This window comes from Musca domestica, unplaced genomic scaffold, assembly GCF_030504385.1.
Source record: "Musca domestica strain aabys unplaced genomic scaffold, Musca_domestica.polishedcontigs.V.1.1 36, whole genome shotgun sequence".
NCBI lineage: Eukaryota > Metazoa > Arthropoda > Insecta > Diptera > Muscidae > Musca > Musca domestica.
The window spans coordinates 6,266,235-6,286,029 of record NW_026712318.1 but is presented as its reverse complement, the minus strand read 5'-3'; the positions used below and the strand labels follow the sequence as shown (position 1 = coordinate 6,286,029).

The following is a 19,795-nucleotide window of genomic DNA, read 5'->3' as shown; positions in this document are numbered from 1 at the left end:
TTTAACCGTGACGAGACAGGCCTTTTCTGGAAACAGATGCCGAGTAGGACTTACACAACGGCCTTCTCCTATACCGTTGAAAAATACTTGTAGAAACTTCTCGATTTCGGGTGAATTTTACCAAGCTACTCCTAGGTCCTGTATGCTTCTCGAACCTTTGCCATACAGGGTATGGAGATTCCAAAAAGTACCATATCCATTACCATAACACCGTGTTGCACTGCCACTAATAGCCATCCAAATCAACAATGTCTAGGGCAAGACAACCAGGTCCGTGTTAAATGTATCATCGGTATCATGCAACGTTTAGCAATATTCTTGTGGGCGTTGCAAGTCATCAGTGATGGTGTGGCACGTGTGAATAATAACACTTGCAGATTCTTTTGAATTGTCAGCAATACGAAGAACTAGCCAACCTGTCTGCCAACCAGCCATGCTCCATTCATCATTTATCGAACGTTCTTAGAGGCAAAATGAGAAATTGCCACCCATTGCCGCTCAAGTGGTCACTGAAAAGGAAACTACAATGCCGATGCTGGTATTCGTTGCTTTCATCTGAAACCGACAACATTTGTCAATGAAAGATTACCGTAATGCATTTCCGATGCATACTCGGGTATCTTGGCAAATGGATATCATTTATGAGGTGGTTAGGGGACCACCACATAACATCATGAGGCAAGGAGACACTGAGGAAATTATTTAATATAAACTATTCAAAATTTGGAAATTTATTCGTACATCACTTCAGGACAATTTGAGATATATGTGAATTGCAAGAGAAACATTGAGAAATGGTAGAGAATTGTCGAAATGTATCTTTGTATATGAGAGAGTAGTTTAATAACATACTTACGAGATTCAACGCCACGACGAAACGGCTGAAACTAGAATCTTTACATTTTGCACGAGTTTGAACTCTGAAATTCGGAATGAGAGTCACTGATGAAGTTAGATGTACCAAAGGGCTTTTAGAAATTCAAACTTTAAGGTTAACGAAAACTTCTAAAATGGTAGTAAACTTTTAAAATACAGTGGTACCTTGAAATACGAGCTCGTATCTCAAAGCAATTTTCCCCCGTGCAATCAATTGAAATGCCATTAATCGGTTCCAGCTTCCAAAACACCAAGAAGAAAAGAATTATTAATAACACATACATAATCGAAACAAGTAAAAAAGCTGTAAGTTCGGCCGAGACGAAATTTGAATATCCTCCACCATTAGGAACTAATTTGGCAAATTTTCAAAAAAAAATAAAAAAAATAAAATCAGTTAAAAATTCCGTTAAAATCTTAAAAATACCGAATGTAGCCGTTATTTTAGGGTCTATACGACGGACGTGGACCTGCATAGGCAAGTTCTGTCATAAGCCATTAAAATATTCAAATGCGAAACTTGAAAAAAAAAATCGTCAAAATACCAAATATCGGGAGATGTCGTTATTTGGGGGCTATACGAAAACGTGGACCTGCACAGAAATTTTCTGTCTTCGGCTGTAGTATCCATTACGAACTTCAACTACCAAATTTGAAACAATTCCGGTGAATAATGTCGCTACAATCATTAAAATACCGAATATTGGGAGGTGTCGTTATATGGGTGCTATACGAAGACGTGGACCTGCAAATTTTTGCTATGAGCTGTAATACACATTACGAACTCCAAATACCAAATTTGAAACACTTCCGGTGAATAAAGTCGCTAAAATCACCAAAATACCGAAAATAGGGAGGTACCATTATATGGGGGCTATACCAAAACGTGGACCTACATGGCGTATTTTCAATACCAAAAGTCCTGCAGACATAATATACATATGAGAATAAATATTTTGTGTCTCGTACCATCGCTCGCTATCGAGATACTGGTACCGTAACCCGACGTCAAGAAATGGTTCGAAAAGTACGGAAGCGATTTGATAGAACCCACCACTTGGCCAAAAGTGGTGAACTGCCGAATTTGGTTTTCTCCGGTGAGAAAACATCCGCTGTCCAGCAGTTTTATAAACAAACAAAATGATCGTGTTTACTTGCCAAAGAGGTCAGCTGAAAATGTGCACCTTCGGTTGGCCACCAGAGCTGAAGCGCCGGGCATGGTGATGGTGTGGGCCGCCATAACAGTCGATGGACGCTCTCCGCTCGTATTAATCGACCGTGGCGTCAGAATAAATGCCGAATATTACAGCGAAAATATTCTGGAGGATGTATTAAAGTCTCGGGCAGGCAAACATTTTGACCGCAGACCTTGGCCATTTCAACAGGACTCAACACTATCGCACTCAGCACGCGCCACCCAAGAATGGTTACAAAATAAGATTCCTTGCTTCATTTCCAGTGCACAATGGCCACCAAAATCTCCGGATACCAATCCGTTGGACTATTGTGTCTGGAGTATTTTGGAAAGAAAGGTTGACATTAAAAAATACCAAAGTGTCGATCACCTCAAGCAAGCGCTTCGCCGGGAATGGGCCAAAATACCGCAGAGAAACATTCGGGCAGTGTGTGGCGGTTTCATTATCCGTTTGAAGGCCATAATTCGTGCCAAAGGTTACCAATTCGAACAAGTGTGAACTTATTCTAAAATTTGATGCTATTTCCGACATTTTTTGCTTTCATTCAATAAAATTAAAAAAAAAAAAACAGTTAAGAAAGTCTTAAAATCAGGCGGGGCCGACTATATGATACCCTACACCACTTTGCTGATTTATTAGAGCTCCGCATAACAATTAAAAGTTTTTATAGGAGAATTCAATCATACACGCTATGATTATAATTATAATTTAAAGTTCAAAGGACTAAATACGCCGTAGCATTTGTATCTATTAAATTCGGACTTGTTTTACCCAATTGGTGCACAATTAATTTGAAATCGGATAAAACTATATATGGGAGCTATATCCAAATCGAAACCGATCTCGATAGAATTTGGCAAAGATATTTCTGAGCTGTATTTGATATATTTCCCTGAATATCGTTGTTACGGAGTGCATTTTACGGCTGTGGGTAACAAATATGACAAATCGGATGAACAGTATATATGGGAGCTATAGCTATATCTGAACCGATCTTCACCAAATTTGACATACTAGCTTCTAGACTCAATTCGGTCGCAATCATCATCAATGTTTGGCGCACAATCAAAGGTAAATCGGACGAAGTTATGTATGGGAGCTATATCCAAATCTGAACCGATCTCGATAAAATTTAGCAAATGTATTTCCGAGCTGTATTTGATATAGTTCCCCAAATATTGTGGTTACAGAGTGCATATTACGGCTGCGAACGACAAAAATAGCAAATCGGATGAAAAATATATATGGGAGCTATAGTTATATCTGAACCGATTTCGATCAAATTTGGCATACTTATTTTCAGGCTTAATTTGGTTGTATGTGCAAAATTCCATACAATTCGGGCAGATATTACACTTTTGGTGCATAATAAAAGGCAGATCGGACGAATATATATATGGGAACTATATCCAAATTTTGACCGATTATCTCCAATTTCAATAGGGTTCGTCCTTGGGCCAAACAAATAATTTGTGCCAAATTTCATCTGGATAGGACAATAAATGCGATATGTACTTTGTTTACAAAAATACAATGACAGACGGACGGACGGACAGACGGTCGGACGGACATGCATAAATCGACTCAGAATGTGATTCTATGCAGATCATCAAAAGGAACTATGGGTCTATTTTGTTTCCTTTTGCCTGTTACAAACAAATGCAGAAATACATAATACCCTGACCACCTTGTGGTGCAGGGTATAAAAATGTAAAAATTATGGCGTTTGACTTTGTTTCAGTTTTTTTCATCTCACCCTAATTCTACAAGAAGCCTAGTTCCACCAAATGGAAACGTACGTCCCGAAATTTTCTCCATTCGGGTTGATATTAGTTATTATTTGTACAATAAACCTGAAATCGGATTAAGGATATATATGGGAGCTATATCCAAATCTTAGCCGATTTCGATTAAATTTAGCAAATGTATTTCTAAGCTCTATAAGATATCTGGTACAAAATATCATTGTTGTCGAATGTATATTACAAATTCGAGGGACTCCGAATGCATGTATTTGCTTCTAGACTGAATTCGGTCGAATGTACCAAAATTCAGTACTTTTGGACTGATATTGGCCATTTGGTGCACAATTAACCCGAAATCGGTAGAAGATATATATGAGACCTATATCCAAATCTGAACCGATCTCGATCAAATTTGACAGAGGTATTTTCGAGCAGTATCTGATGTCCGGTACCAAATATGCACTCTAGAGGAATGATATTCGATGAAACATATATACGGGAGCTATACCTATATCGGAAAGCTATAGCTATATCTTCAAGACTAAATTCGTTGGGATGTCCTGCGTCCTGCATTTTTTCACAAAAATTCATGGATAGAGGGACGGACAGACAGACTGACATGCATAAATCGACACAGAAAGTGGATCTGTGAAGATCCTCAAAAGTAACTATGGGTCTATCTCGCTTCCGTCTCCATGTTACGAATAAATGCACAAAGACATAACATAACTTGTTCCGGAGAGTGGCATTAGAATTAAATTCGATTTATTCTTATCCTATTTCAAATAGTTTCTTGACATTTTGTTGTGATAAATCCATTCACCCATCCATCCATCTATCCATCCTTTCATCAGATCCCTTGCGAGCGCCATCCCAACAAGAGTTTTGTTTGTAAAAATTGATTATTTTTCGTTGATAAAATTGATTTTTGGGTTTTCAATGGGAATTTATGTTGGTATTTTGACACAGCGGGGATCTGGTGTCATTGCCATGGACAATGACATTCAATGGATAATGTGTGTGTGTGTGTGTTTGGGCTTAGATGGATGAATGAATGGATGGACGGTTGGATGGATGGATAGACGAATGAATGGCTATGCATTATTGTAATGACACACAATTAATTTGTACATTACGTCTTGTGGGATTTTTGTGTGATAAATTACAGTTATTTCTTCATTTGAATATATGTTGGTATATATAAAGGACGAGGATTTTGCTATGTATGTATGTATGTACACAGAAGACAGGAAATGTCTGAAGTGCCCAAGCACAATCTTTTAAACAAAAAACATCTCTGAAGTTCAAAGTTTAAATTTTGAGTAATTTCTTCAGATTATATATTAGAGTATCAGGGAGAGAGAGAGAGAGTAGACGCTCTGGCATAATATTCTTAAAAAATTCCCATAAATTGTTTTTGGAAGCATTTATTTGAGTAAAGTTTTTCTTCTTGTTTTACTTGCCTTCGACCACTTCAGTTTAATTTCCATACGAAGTCATATTTCTCTCCTCCTGTTCTATTCTGTTGCTCTGTGTGTGTATATTCGCTACTAAGCCATAAATTAATCAGTTTGTGGTTTGGAAACCATCCTTAATCCTGCTCAACTAATGATTAATGTCACAATGTCAGCTGTTCCTCTCAAAATGGCCAAATAAAACTTGGAATATGGTAAGCAGGCATAAAAATGAAATGAGATTTATATTAAATTGAGGATTTGGATATTGAAAAAAAAAATCATTTTGCAACTCATGTCTCCTCGAGGAAGCTTTTAAAATCATCTAGGAACAAGTAAAAAAAACATTAAGTTCGCCCGGGCCAAACTTTTAATACCCCCACCGTAGGGTAAAAGAAATATGAGCCCATTATGACCCACATATACCAATTTTTAAACATATTCACGGGAAAATGTGAAAAATCATCAAAATACCGAATATCGGGAGGTACCGTTATATGTGGGCTATACCAAATCGTGGAACTAAACATGCAATGTTTTGCCAAAAGAGCTAAACCCTTTATGACCTACAAATATCAATTTTTAGACAAATCCGTGAAAAAATACCGAATATCGGGAGGTACCGTTATATGGGGACTATACCAAAACGTGTACCTACCCATACAATGTTTCGGCACACGAACTAGGACCCATTATGACCTACAAATATTTTCAATACCAACCACCATAGACACAATACAAATTGCTCTGCTAAATTTTGGCGCTCTACGTCAAATAAAGTGGGCTGTATCGTGATTTCAACAGACAGACAGACAGACGGACATCGTTAAATCGACTTAGAATGTTATGCTGATTATGAATATATATACTTTATGGGGTCTAGGACGAATATTTAAGTAAGTTGCAAACGGAATGACAAAGTTAATATACCCTCCTTTCCAAGGTGGAGGGTATAAAAATGACCCAAGAAAATATTAGGTCGCCATGGGGTTTAACGCCTTTAGACTGCTTTTATGTCCTAAGTAATGTGGCTATCGAGGGTATATATCATTTGATACGGCCTAGGTCTCTTTGGACCAAATCCGTTTCAAGATATTTGGAGTCGATCTAGTGATGTTCGTCCGTCTGTCTGTCTGCCTGCTAGCTGGTGCGCACGATAGCTCTCGAAGGGAGTATACGATTTTGTCCAAACTAGGTATATATATATATACATATATACTATATATATATACATATATAAATATAAATATATACATATATATATATATATATATATATATATATATATATATATATATATATATATATATATATATATATATATAAGTTTGGCATACATATTTTCAGGCCTAATTTGGGTGTATATGCAAAATTCCATACAATTCGGGCTGATATTACACGTTTGGATCACAATAAAAGGCAAATCGGACAAAGATATATATGGTAGCTATATCTAAATTTTGACCGATTATCTCCAATTTCAATAGGTTTCGTCCTTGTGCCAAACAAGCATGCACATTTTCAGCTGACCTCTTCGGCAAGTAAACACGATAATTTCGTTTGTTTACAAACTGCTGGATAACGAATGTCGAAAAAAACCAAATTCAGCAGTTCACCAATTTCGGCCGAGCGAAACAACTTTATAATTCTTTGGGTCTATTTTCTTTCTGTTGCGGTGTAAGTTCTTGCACTTTTTAGAATTGCAATGGCTTTACCCCGAGCTCATTTTTCAATATTTTCCGAATGGAATATTGCGATATGTTCAGCTCACGAGCCATTTTTCGGCCACTGCGACGAGGGTTTCGATCAAGTCGCTTCTTTACTTTTCGATTTCGAACCATTTCTGCTGATGTTGCTGTTTTCTTCCGACCACTTCCTTGACGTCGGGCTACGCTACCAGAGTATTACGGTAACGAGCGATGGTACGAGACACAAAAGATTTATTTACATTTAAATGCTGGAGTGCTCTAACGATAGCCACTTGTGGTTTTCCTGCCAAATATAAAGAAATCACACTATCACGCTTGAATTCCATCACGAATAACTTTTTTTTCTGGAAAATTCTCACCAAAAAGCTTTTGTACGCTTGTAAACAATATAATGAGCTGCCACTGGAATGATTTTAACAGCTGTTGGACGAGTGGCTTAGAAATGACAGTAGTCTGAAGTTGGTTGCAGTTTTTCCATCTCACCCTGTATATAATTTGATACGGTGACGGTTTCATTGGCCGTTTGAAGGCCATAATTCGTGCCAAAGGTGACCAATTCGCTATTTCCGACAATGTTTTGTTTTCGTTCAATAAAATTAAAAAAAAAGTAAAAATTTTGGCGTTTGACTTTGTTACAGCTTTTTATCTCACCCGGTATATGCCGGCTTCTTTATCCATAATACCGAATTTGTGGTCCATCGTTACATACCGTTATCATCCACGTAGGGAATGTTTTTCAATAGCTTTATCTTAAGCTCCGGATTGTTGTCTTCAGTTCTCACGACAATTGGTGCTTCGATAGTGGTTTCTGTCTGTTAATACCCTTCAAGAACCGGAACCAAAGAAATTTCAAAATATATCCTCTCTCTGTTATAATCAGGCAATCTTTCGAACGAATTGAGATAGAAGTATTTACCGGAATTATTTCAACGTTTATATTTAAAGTTCGTAATGGGTACTACAGCCTATGACAAAAATTTGTGCATGCTGGTCACCATCTTCGTATAGCTCCCATATAACAGTAACTCCCGATATTCGGTATTTTGATGATTTCAGTAACATTATTCACCGGAATCGTTTTAAATTTCGTAAAAAAATTTCGGCCGAACTTAGCTGATTTTTTTAAGCACAGCTGCTTTTGCTTGTAGTGAACCTCTTAGCACTAGCGGGGGAAAGCTACTTTTCTTTTAAGTTTAACAAAGTTAAGACTCGACTGATCGAATATTAAAATGAGAAGAGAATCCAACCTTGATCTTCGATTATCAATTCAATTCTAGTTATACCCTCCACCTTGGAAAGGAGGGTATATTAACTTTGTCATTCCGTTTGTAACATCCTTAAATATTCGTCGTAGACCCCATAAAGTACATATATATTCATAATCAGCATAAAATTCTTTATTCATAAATATAAAAATTCTAACGATGTCTGTATGTCCGTCTGTCTGTTGAAATCACGATACAGAGCACATTATTTGACGTAGAGCGCCAAAATTTAGCAGAGCAATTATCGGTCCACGTTCTGGTATAGTCCCCATATAACGGTACCTCCCGATATTCGGTATTTTGATTATTTTTGCCACATTTTTTCACGAATTTGTCTGAAAATTGGTATTTGTAGGTCATAACGGGTCCCTGTACGTGTGGCAAAACATTGCATGTATAGGTCCACGTTTTGGTATAGCCCCCATATAATGGTACCTCCCGATATTCGATATTTTGATTATTTTTGCCACATTTTTTTCAACGGATTTGTCTAAAAATTGGTATTTGTTGGTCATAATGGGTTTCAGCTCCGGTGGCGAAACATTGCATGTATGAGTCCATGATTTGGTATAGCCCCCATATAACGGTACCTCCCGATATTCGGTATTTTGATGGTTTTTGCCACATTTTTTCACTGATTTCTCTAAAATTTGTTTGTGAGTCATAATGGGTCCTAGTTTGTGTGGCGAAACATTGAATGAATAGGTCCACGTTTTGGTATAGTCCCCATATAACGGTACCTCCCAATATTCGGTATTTTGATGATTTTTGACACATTTTTTCACGAATTTCACTGAAAATTTGGTAGTTGTAGATCATAATGGGTCCCAGTTCGTGTGGCGATTCATTGTAATTATAGGTCTACGTTTTGGTAAAGCACCATATAACGGTACCTCCCGATATTCGGTAATTTGATGATTTTTGCCACATTTGTTCACATATTTGTCTGAAAATTGGTATTTGTAGGTCATAATGGGTTCTGGCTCCTTTGGCCGAACCTTGCACGTGTAGGTCAACAATTTGGTATAGCCCCCATATAACGGTACCTCCCGATATTCAGCATTTTAATGGTTTTTGCCACATTTCTTCTAATGTTTCCTTTACCCTAAGGTGGAGGATATTAAAAGGTTGGCCCGGCCGAACTTAATGTTTGTTTACTTGTTTTTTATTTAAAAATATATTTCTTAAGTGCTACTAAAACTAATCAAACTTAACCCAATCGCAGCCACGCAATTGTTCTTACATATTATTAGATTGGTTCCTTCATTCAAGTGAGCTTCTGAGCCCTATGATATCCGTATTTGTGTGTGTGTGTGTGTTGATCACAACATTTAAATCTTTTGGTATTCTTGTAGAGTCCTTAAGAATATTCCGTTTCTCTTAGTGCTTAATCGCTGGCAAATTACACCGCAAATTTCTTATCCTAATGCACCTCGAAGTCAGAGCTGGATTTGGGTACTTTTCTTAGCATCCTCCATTACTGGTGTAAGGCACCACATACTCGGTACAGTTTTATCTTAGCTCTTTTTATTTGTTTTACACTAATAATGGCACAATATCAACGATTAATTTGTAGTTATTTTTAAGAATATCTATTAGTTATTTTCTCTTTACTTAGTACTTCTTCTTCTTTTTTTGACCTCACAACCTTATTTGTTTACATTATCCAAACCTCGTAACTCTCCCTCCCTCCACACAAAAATGCAAAATGAAACCAAGCAATTTTCGAGCATTACTTCAAAATGACACAGAGAGTGATAAGGAAAAACCTCCACAAATTTGTTTAACATCACCATGAATTCGGAATGCAAATCCGTTTGTGGATGTTTCAGCCACCCTAGTAAACCATCGTAATAATGTTAAATGATTGTCACATTTTTTTGTCAGCACAAAATCCCCCACCTTCTCTCGCTCTCTCTCTCACCCCTCTCGCTTCCTCTGTGTTACGTTATCTTCCATTCCATTTATTTTCTTTACCTATCCTTGCAAGAACGTCATGTCACCAGGACACGTATTCACTTTGCATACTGTGGTGTATGTGTGTGTGTGTAGGTGTATGTGTGTGAGTATGTGACCCTCCATCCACTACTTGTGCTGCTGGTCCATCTTTCTTTCTTTCGTTCTAACCCAACACGTCCTTAAATGTGTCACCTTTTGTAGGAGTTTATGGTTGTTATTGTTTCTGTTGGTGTTTGTTCTTTATTCTATTTTTTCACTCTACTCTACTTCTTCTTCTTCTTGTACTGGCCCCAGTTCCCCGCACATGTCGTGTTTCGGGGGAGTGACACAACGACACTCTGAGCTGAAAATGACACACAACAAACACTTCATGCTGATGTTTATGTGTATTTTAATGATTCCAGGACTACGTGACCATATATGATGGCTATACTACGCGTGATCCAATTATGCTGAAATTCTGCGGTGGTGGCCAAGCCGTGCCGGCAGCTGTCTCCAGTGGACCAGAGTTATTAGTGGAGTTTACCACTTCACCCTATGGCACATTTACGGGGAGTTCATCACAAGTCTTGCCACTTTATGGCTTTCAATTGGAGGTATGTTGACAGCAACAGGGCACATGAGTGCGTGACTTGTTATATATGTATGCAAATGTATGTGTGTGTGTGTCTGTTTCCATAGGTTGAAGTTATTTTTGTCGATGTGCAGTCACCCACCTATTCGAAAAACAAAAAACCCTGTGAATTCTGGATAAGAGGTGCCGGCAGAGGCGTTCTAGAAAATCCCAAACATTCGCTGGCGCCCAACACCACTTGCCTGTATCATCTACAGGGTGTTGGTATTTTCAAGACATTCGATCATTTAAGCCTCTCCAGACGTACCAATGCCCAGGGCGCCCATGCTCCACCATCACGTTTCAAGGTATGGATTTCAATGTTGAAATTCAATTTGGATCCGGAATTTGGACAAATCGATGAGACGTCGGTTGGTGCCATTGGCGTTCTACAGACGCAGGAGGATTGTAGCGGCATGTTGCGTATTTGGGATGGTTCGATGAGAGAACCACCGGTGTGCAAAGATTTAAATTGGTAAGTTCGCTTGAATTTAGTCTAAAATTTTTGTTTTTGAAAGCCTTTTTATTTTTAGCATAACCGAAACCAATTTGGTCCATCCCTCGCTGCAGCAATACTCCCACAATACCACAAATGTTATTGCCCGTTATTGTCGTGGCACCGTACCCCGGACGTGTGATCGTGCCAACATCAATGAAACCTATGCTCGCCCCTGTACTGTCTCAGAGAGTTATGTTTCCAGTGGTGATTCAATTACCCTGGAATTGAAGAACACCGAAGCGACTGTTCTAAGGTAAGTCGAAACAAAATAAAGCAACATGGTTAAAAAAATGAAGTAAAAGACACAGCTAATTAATTAAACTATTATTACGTACTTCAATAATGACCTACTTCAATTAAGCTATTCACTGAAAAGAACTAGGGAACTAGGCCAATCAAAGCCATGGTCATTAGCATGGCTAACAATTGGGGTAGACTCATTCGCCAAATTGAATATGGCAACCCTTTCCTGACGAACTCGACCTTGTAATTTTTATACCCACAGCCATATGACTAGAGAGGGTATCTATACAAAGACTTGGACCTGCACAGACAATTTTTGTCATAAGCCATTAAAATATTCAAACACGAAACTAAAAAAAAAATCCGGTGAATGTTGTAGCTAAAATTATCAAAATGCCGAATATAGGGAGGTACTGATATATGGGGCCCATACGGAAATCTGGAACTACAAAGAGAATTTTATGTCATAGACTGCCATTACGAACTCTAAATTTAAAACAACTCCGGTGAATAATGTCGCTAAAATCATCAAAATACCGAATATGGGAAGGTACTGATTTATGGGGCATATACGAAGACCAGTTAGACAATTTTCTGTCATAGACTGTAGTTCCCATTACGAACTCAAAATTGAAAATTTGAAACATTTCCGGTGAATAATGTTGCTAAAATCATCAAAATTCCGAATATTGGGATGTACCGTTGTGGTGGGCGGGGGGCTGTACGATATTGTGAACCTGCGTAGACAGTTTTCCGTCACAGGTTGTAGTACCCATTACGTACCTCAAATATGACATTTGACGCAATTCCGATGAATAATGTTGCAAAAATCCTGGACCTATTATCTCGGGGTATCGTAATATGGGTGCTATACTAAAACGTAGACCTATATTCACAATTTTCTTCCAGGGGATAAAGTACTCAGAGGGAACTCCTTGTGTAGAGTATCAGTCAATGCCATTCATAAATGTGACTAAAATCATCAAAATACCTAATACCCCCATTAATGGGGGCTATACGATATCGTGGACTATAGAAAATTCTCTTTCAGGGGGAAATTACTCACAGAGAACTTCACGTGTAGAATTTCAGACAATGCCATTGAAAAATGTGACTAAAATCATCAATATACCGAATAAGGGGTGTATCGCTATATAGGATATATACGATATGGTGGACCTATATAGACAATTCTTTTTCAGGGGGTTAAGTACTCAGAAGTAACCTCTTGTGTGGATTTTAAGCCAATTCCATTTAAAAATGTGGTTGAAGTCATCAAAATACCCAATAGGGGGGCTCCATTGTATGGGAGTATTGTATCGTGGACCTATGTAGATAATTCTCCTTCAGAGGCTAAAGTACTGACAGAGAACTCTTTGTGTAAAATATGAAAATGTGGTTAAAATTATCAAAATACCGAATATGGCGGAGACTGTTATATGGAGTCTATACGATATCGTGGACTGATACAGCCCATCTTCGAACTTCACCTGCCTGCAGACAAAAGACAGACAAAGTTTTAGCTTCCTATCTTTATTCGTTTTGACTCTAGCGTGATTACAACAGCCGGACGAACGGACAGGACTAAATCGTCTTAGAATTTTACACTGATCAAAAATATATATACTTTGTTGAGTTACAAATGGAATGACGAACTTAATATACCCTCCATATTATTAATGGTGGAGGGTATAACAAAATCTCTTCACAATTTATTTTAATCCTATTTCATCACAAACTCTCTCTCTCTCCCTCTCTCTCGATTTCCATCTAGACCCCTGGAATTTAAACTAAAATACGAATTCATAGATCTCCATCAGGATGGCCTGCCGATGGGCGGTGGTGAGCTGGATTGCAATCGTAAATTTGTCAGCAGCTTAATGGACCGCAAGGATCCGGCCATTTTTCGCAGTGTACGTAATATATTTCTGTTTGGACGTGGCGGCACACGCAATCTCAAGTGCATTTACAAATTTGAGGGGATGCGCGGTGAGAGGGTTCGCATTAAATTACGCAAAGTGACCACAATGAATCGTCAGTGTATGTCACGTGTGGATGAAGACATAAATAGGTCATTCTGTTATGGTGATACCAGTGTTAAAGTGGAGGTGAGTGCGAGGCAAACAAAAAAGAAGCGCAACGCGAAACTGACAGATGGAGTTGTCACCCATTCAAACATACTTTCCATGCATGCATACATGGTGGTGTAAATGGATGGCGGGTGGATGGGGGGCGGGGTAGTAGATTGTAATGATGGCTGCACTCATTCATGCACGCATGAATTGCTATGCAAAATAGCCGCAACAGTGTGACCGGTTGGATGCTTTTGTTATTTAATAACAAAATTGATTGATAGGTGGTCACGTGGATCCATCGCCATATTATCCGCACCCCCCATCGTCCGAAAACATTTACCCAGCGCTTTCAAGTGATTATTACCCATGTAATGGTTGTTGTTCTTTTTGTTTTGCCGCTTGCAGATATTCGAGAGGCCATATCATGACACAATTTTATTACCTCGCGGTTGCCTTTGTAACTCATCCAATTCCTCGCATCTGCCGGTGGAATATACATCGACCAGCCGTGATGTGGAAGTCCATTTCACAGCCTACAACATGTCCACTCTCGATGATCCGGATGCTTTAAATTTCGAGGGTATGTTTGAGTTTGTAAAAGGACCCACCAATTGCAAGGATGGTCGTCGCAAATTCGGTCCCAGCGGCACAATTGATATGACATTCGGTGATGTGAGTATGATAAACGTGTGTGCACACACGTCTGTTTTTTTTAACAATGGCCTGTTGGTACCAGTGTCGAAAGTGGCCTTAATCGCCTGTATTGCGATCAACCACAAATCTGTATTGAAAGTTCCCTCAAAATGTATTAACATTGATTTTTTTTATTTATGCCATTAATTTATTGGTGTTTTCCGCTTGTTTTATGTTCTTCACAGATGGAGTGTCGCACCCGGCCATGGCTTATTGAACCATCGAATGGTAATAAATTTCTTTATGTGCGACTGAAGGCGATATTTTTGCGCAAATATAATCCGAAGAGAGCAGCGAACACAAGTCTGTTGGTCACAAGTTCGTATCGATGTGAGACGAATTCAAGAGTTGTCCTGACAACGTCAGAAGGTATGTGGATTAAATTTGAAGAAGTATTTGTTTTTGTCCGTTGAGATTTTGTGATTTTTATGCCCTACACCATTCAATGGAGGGTATATTAGCTTTGTCATTGCGTCTGTAACTCCTCGAAATATTCATAACAGACCCTACAGAGTATATATATTCTGGATCAGCGTGAAATTCCAAGCGATGTCCGTATGCCTGTCTGTCTGTCCGTCCGACTGTCTGTTGTAATTACGCTATCTTTCGAACGAATTGAGATAGAAAGCTAATATTTTGCATACATGCATAGTTCACAAGTAAATGGACCATATCGATGGACCACGTTTTCGTATAGTCCCCCCATATAAAGGTACCTCCCGATATTCGGTATTTTAATGATTTTAGCGACACTATTAATCGGAATTGTTTAAAATTTGGTATTTGATGTTCGCAATGGATACTACAGCCTGTGACAGAAAATTGTCTGTGCAGGTCCATGTTATGGTATAGCCCTCATATAACGGTACTTCCCGATATTCGGTATTTTTGTGATTTTAGCGACATTATTAACCGGAAGTGTTTCAAATTTCGTATTGAAAGATCTTAATGAATACTACAAACCTAAGACAGAAAATTGTCTGTGCGGGTTCACATCTTCGTGTAACCCCATATAACGGTAGCTCCGGATATTCGGTATTTTGGTGATTTTAGCGAATTTATTTACCAGAATTATTTCAAATTTGGTATTTGAGGTTCGAAATGGAAACCTCAGCCCAAGACAGAAAATTGTTTGTGCAGGTCCACGTCTTAGTATAGGCCCCATATAATAGTACCTCCCGATATTCGGTATTTTAAGGATTTTTGCGACATTCTTTACCGGTCTTGTTTCAAATTCGGTATTTAAAGTTCGTAATGGGTAATACAACCTGTGGCAAAAATTTACATATGCAGGTCCATGTCTTCGTATAGCCCCCATAAAGCGGTACCTCCCGAGAATCGGTATTTTGATGATTTTAGCGACATTATTAACCGGAATTTTTTAAAATTTGGTACTTGATGTTCGCAATGGATACTAAAGCCTGTGACAGAAAATTGTCTGTGCAGGTTCACGTTTTGGAATAGCCCCCATATAATAGTACCTCTCGATATTCGGTATTTTAATGATTTTAGCGACATTATTAACCGGAATTGTTTCAAAATTGGTATTTGAAGTTCGAAATGGAAACCTCAGCCCAAGACAAAAAGTTGTCTGTGCAGGTCCATGTTTTGGTATAACCCCCATATAATAGTACCTTCGTATATTCGGTATTTTGATGATTTTGATGATGCAGGTCCACGTAGTCGTATAGACCCTAATATAATGTCTACGTTCGGTATTTTTTTAGATTTTAACAGACTTTTTAACCATTTTTTTTAATTGGCTAAATTCGTTTCAAATGGTGTAGGGTATTTAGAGTTCGGCCCTGCTGAACTTACAGCTTTCTTATTTGTTTTTGTTTTTTTTTTTTTTAAATTTCCTAACTTTTGTGCGGGAGGTACCAAAAGGAGTGGATCGATATTGCCCATTTTCGAACTCGATCTAAGTTTGATAATAATACTACGATGCTCCAAGTTTGGGCCAAATCAAAAACTCCTTTCGAGAGTCATCGTGCGCACCAGCCAGGCAGCTAACCAAACGGACGGACGACATAGCTAGATCTACTCCAAAATTTACTGAAACGGATTTGCTCCAAAGAGACCTAGGGTATAAAGTCGTTATTTCGATGCGGCACGTTTTGGCCTTATCAAATGATATTTACCCTCTCTAGCCATATGACCGAGGGAATAAAAATGGTTTCATTCCAATTCGGCCTTAACACACACAATTTCACCATTAAAACTTTTCTCATTTCGTAATTTCTCAGTGTTTGCAATGTGACTTTAATATTCTCCATTTGTTAAACAAGGAGAACAAACATATTGCACCATAATTAATTTGAATTTAGAATCTCCATCTGCAAATCAGTTGTATTGCCTTTTGTCAAGGCTTTACAATTAAAATGGTTCTGTATATTTTTTTTCAGTCTTCCAATAGACTCTATAATTTCTAATCAAGCCTTTCTTTTTATGGAATCAACTACAAGTAGTTTGGCATTTATCCTCTTACAGGAGTTAATTTGAGAAAATATGCTTGTACTACAACACATATACACACACAAACCAGTAAAGAAAGTCTTAAAGTCAGGCGGGGCCGACTTTATGATACACTACATCACTTTGCTAATTTAGTAGAGCTCCACATAACAATTATAATTATAATATAAAGTTCAAGGACTAAATATGCCGAAGCATTTGTATATTTTAAATTCGGAATTGTATTGCCCATTTTGTGCACAATTGATTTTAAATCGGATAAAGATATATATGGCAGTTATATCCAAATCGGAACCGATCTTGATAAAATTTGGCAAAGATATTTCTGAGCTGTATTTGATATATTTCCCTGAATATCGTTGTTACGGAGTGCATATTACGGCTGTGGGTAACAAATACAACAAATCGGATGAACAATATATATGGGAGCTATAGCTATATCTGAACCGATTTCGATCAAATTTGGCATACATATTTTCAGGCCTAATTTGGCTATATATGGAAAATTCCATACAATTCGGGCTGATATTACACGTTTGGTGCACAATAAAAAGCAAATCTGACGAAGATATATATGGGAGCTATATCTAAATTTTGACCGATTATCTCCAATATCAATAGGGTTCGTCCTTGGGCCAAACAAAACATCGTTGCAAAATTTCATCTGGATCGGGCAATAAATGCGACCTGTACTTTGTTTACAAAAATACATGGACAGACAGACGGACGGACATGCATAAATCGACTCAGAATGTGATTCTATGCAGATCATCAAAAGGAACTATGGGTCTATCTCGTTTCCTTCTGCCTGTTACAAACAAATGCACAAAGACATAATACCCTGACCACCTTGTGGTGTAGGGTATAAAAAGAGCTCCAGAAAAAGGACCTCAACAACAAGCTCTCGCCTAAACCTATTTATTCACAGACTATCACCAATCACAGCAATAATTTCATTTACATGATGTTCTCTATGCTTTTCTGGTTTTCAGGTTTGGCCATTACCGCCTGCCCCCTGTCACCCGACTCCAAGGCCTACGAATTTGTGGAAATATTCAGTGCAGGCTGGAATGAACGTCCCAATTTTGCCATTGCAAATCGTTCGAAAGCCATCAGTGTAGAGTTCCTAAGACCAGAGAATGGTGATTTTTCATTTAATTGGATGGAATTGATACCTGGACCAACGTTAAGCATTGCAGGTAAGTGTGTGCGGGGGAGGGGGCTTCCTAGTTGCAAATTTTTAATGCCTTCTTTGTGTTCTGTTTCTTCGTTTTTTACGAGCAGAAGAATGCCAATACAAGTGCAGTGAACTGAATGCCTGTGTGAATGCCAGTGTCTGGTGTGATGGCATCCAACATTGTCCTTCGGGTGACGACGAAACATTCCTTCAGTGTTCGGCCATTATGAAGCTACCCACAGAAATATTGGCCACATTGTGTCTGATTATTGTGCTCTTCTGTTGTGCATTCGCAGCGTTTGCCTACAAGTAAGTGAACAAATAAAAATTTACGAAATCTGTTTTTAGCCTCTAAAACAAATTGGATGGTAAAAAAAGATGAAGATGCCGATTTTCGATTGGGGAGGGAAAATAAGTTACGTATTTACACTTTTTAATTACATTTTGTACATCTGTTGGCAGTATTCAAACAAAGCCGAAACCTTATTTAGGATTTGAATCTACAGACCGATTTTGATCTACAGAAAACGAAATTCAATGTTACATTTATTCGATAATTTGATCTAAGTTTTCGGAAATCGACTCTCATCAACGTCATTTCCAATAACCGGTTCAAATTCTTTCAAGTACAAGCGACTAGATACCCTCCACCATTTGGAACGAATTTGGCAATTAAAAAAAAAAATAATAAAAAAATCTGCTAAAATATTAAAAATACAGTATGTATCCGTCATATTAGGGTCTATACGACAACGTGGACCTTCATAGGCAACTTTTGCCATAAGCCATTACAATACAAAATGCGAAACTTGAAAAAATCGGTGAATAAGGCCACTAAAATCATCAAAATACAGAATGCACAGACAGTCTCCTGTCACAGGCTGTAGTAACCATTAGGAACTTCAAATATCAAATTTGAAACAATTCCGGTGAATAATGTCGCTCAAATCACCAAAAAACCGAATATAGGGAGGTACCATTATATGGGGACTATACAAAGACGAGGTCCTGCACACACAATTTTCCGTCTAAGGCTGTAGTATTCATTTCGAACTTCAAATACCAAATTTTAAAAAATTCCGGTGTCGCTAATGTCGCTAAAATAATCAAAATACCGAATATCGAGAGGTACCATTATATGGGAGCTATACGAAGGCGTGGACCTGCGCGGACAATTTTCTGTGATAGGCTGTAGAATCTATTACGAAATTCAAATGCCAAATTTGAAACAATTCCGGTGAAAAATACGGCTTAAATCGCCGAAATACCGAATATAGGGAGGTACCTTTATATGGAGGCTATACGATGACGTAGACCTGCACAGACAATTTTCTGTCGTATGCTGTAGTATCCAGTACGAATTTCAAATACCAAGTTTGAAACAATTCCAGTGAATAATGTCGCTAAAATCACCAAAATGCCGAATATAGGGAGGTACCATTATATGGGGACTATACTAAGACGTGGTCCTGCACAGACAATTTTCTGTCTTAGACTGCAGTATCCATTACGAACTTCAAATACCAAATTTGAAACAATTCTGGCTAATAATGTGGCTAACATCATCCAAAAACCGAATATCGGGAGGTACTGCTATATGAGGGCTATACGAAGGCGTGGACCTGCATAGACAATTTTCTGTCATAGGCTGTAGTAACCGTTACGAACTTCAAATAACAAATTTGAAATAATTCCGGTGAATAATGTCGCTAAAATCATCAAAATACCGTATTATCGGGAGGTAGCATTATATGGGGGCTATACGAAGATATGGACCTGCACAGACAATATTCTGTCTAAGTTTGAAGTACCTATT

General features: G+C 38.1%; 1 protein-coding gene across 2 annotated transcripts in view; it reads left to right on the top strand.

The window, feature by feature from the left end:
- The window catches only part of LOC101896332 (uncharacterized), a 379,916-nt gene that overhangs the window by 349,825 nt on the left and 10,296 nt on the right, over positions 1–19,795 (top strand). For both annotated transcript variants that reach the window (XR_009342835.1, XM_059125896.1), the window contains exons 11-18: positions 10,609–10,800; positions 10,886–11,292; positions 11,351–11,569; positions 13,334–13,667; positions 14,040–14,306; positions 14,513–14,696; positions 17,795–18,001; positions 18,087–18,288. Coding sequence is in view for 1 of the 2 variants with exons in the window: in XM_059125896.1 (XP_058981879.1) it covers positions 10,609–10,800; positions 10,886–11,292; positions 11,351–11,569; positions 13,334–13,667; positions 14,040–14,306; positions 14,513–14,696; positions 17,795–18,001; positions 18,087–18,288 (2,012 nt within the window). In the remaining variant the exon portion in view is untranslated. The remainder of the gene's footprint in view (positions 1–10,608; positions 10,801–10,885; positions 11,293–11,350; positions 11,570–13,333; positions 13,668–14,039; positions 14,307–14,512; positions 14,697–17,794; positions 18,002–18,086; positions 18,289–19,795) is intronic.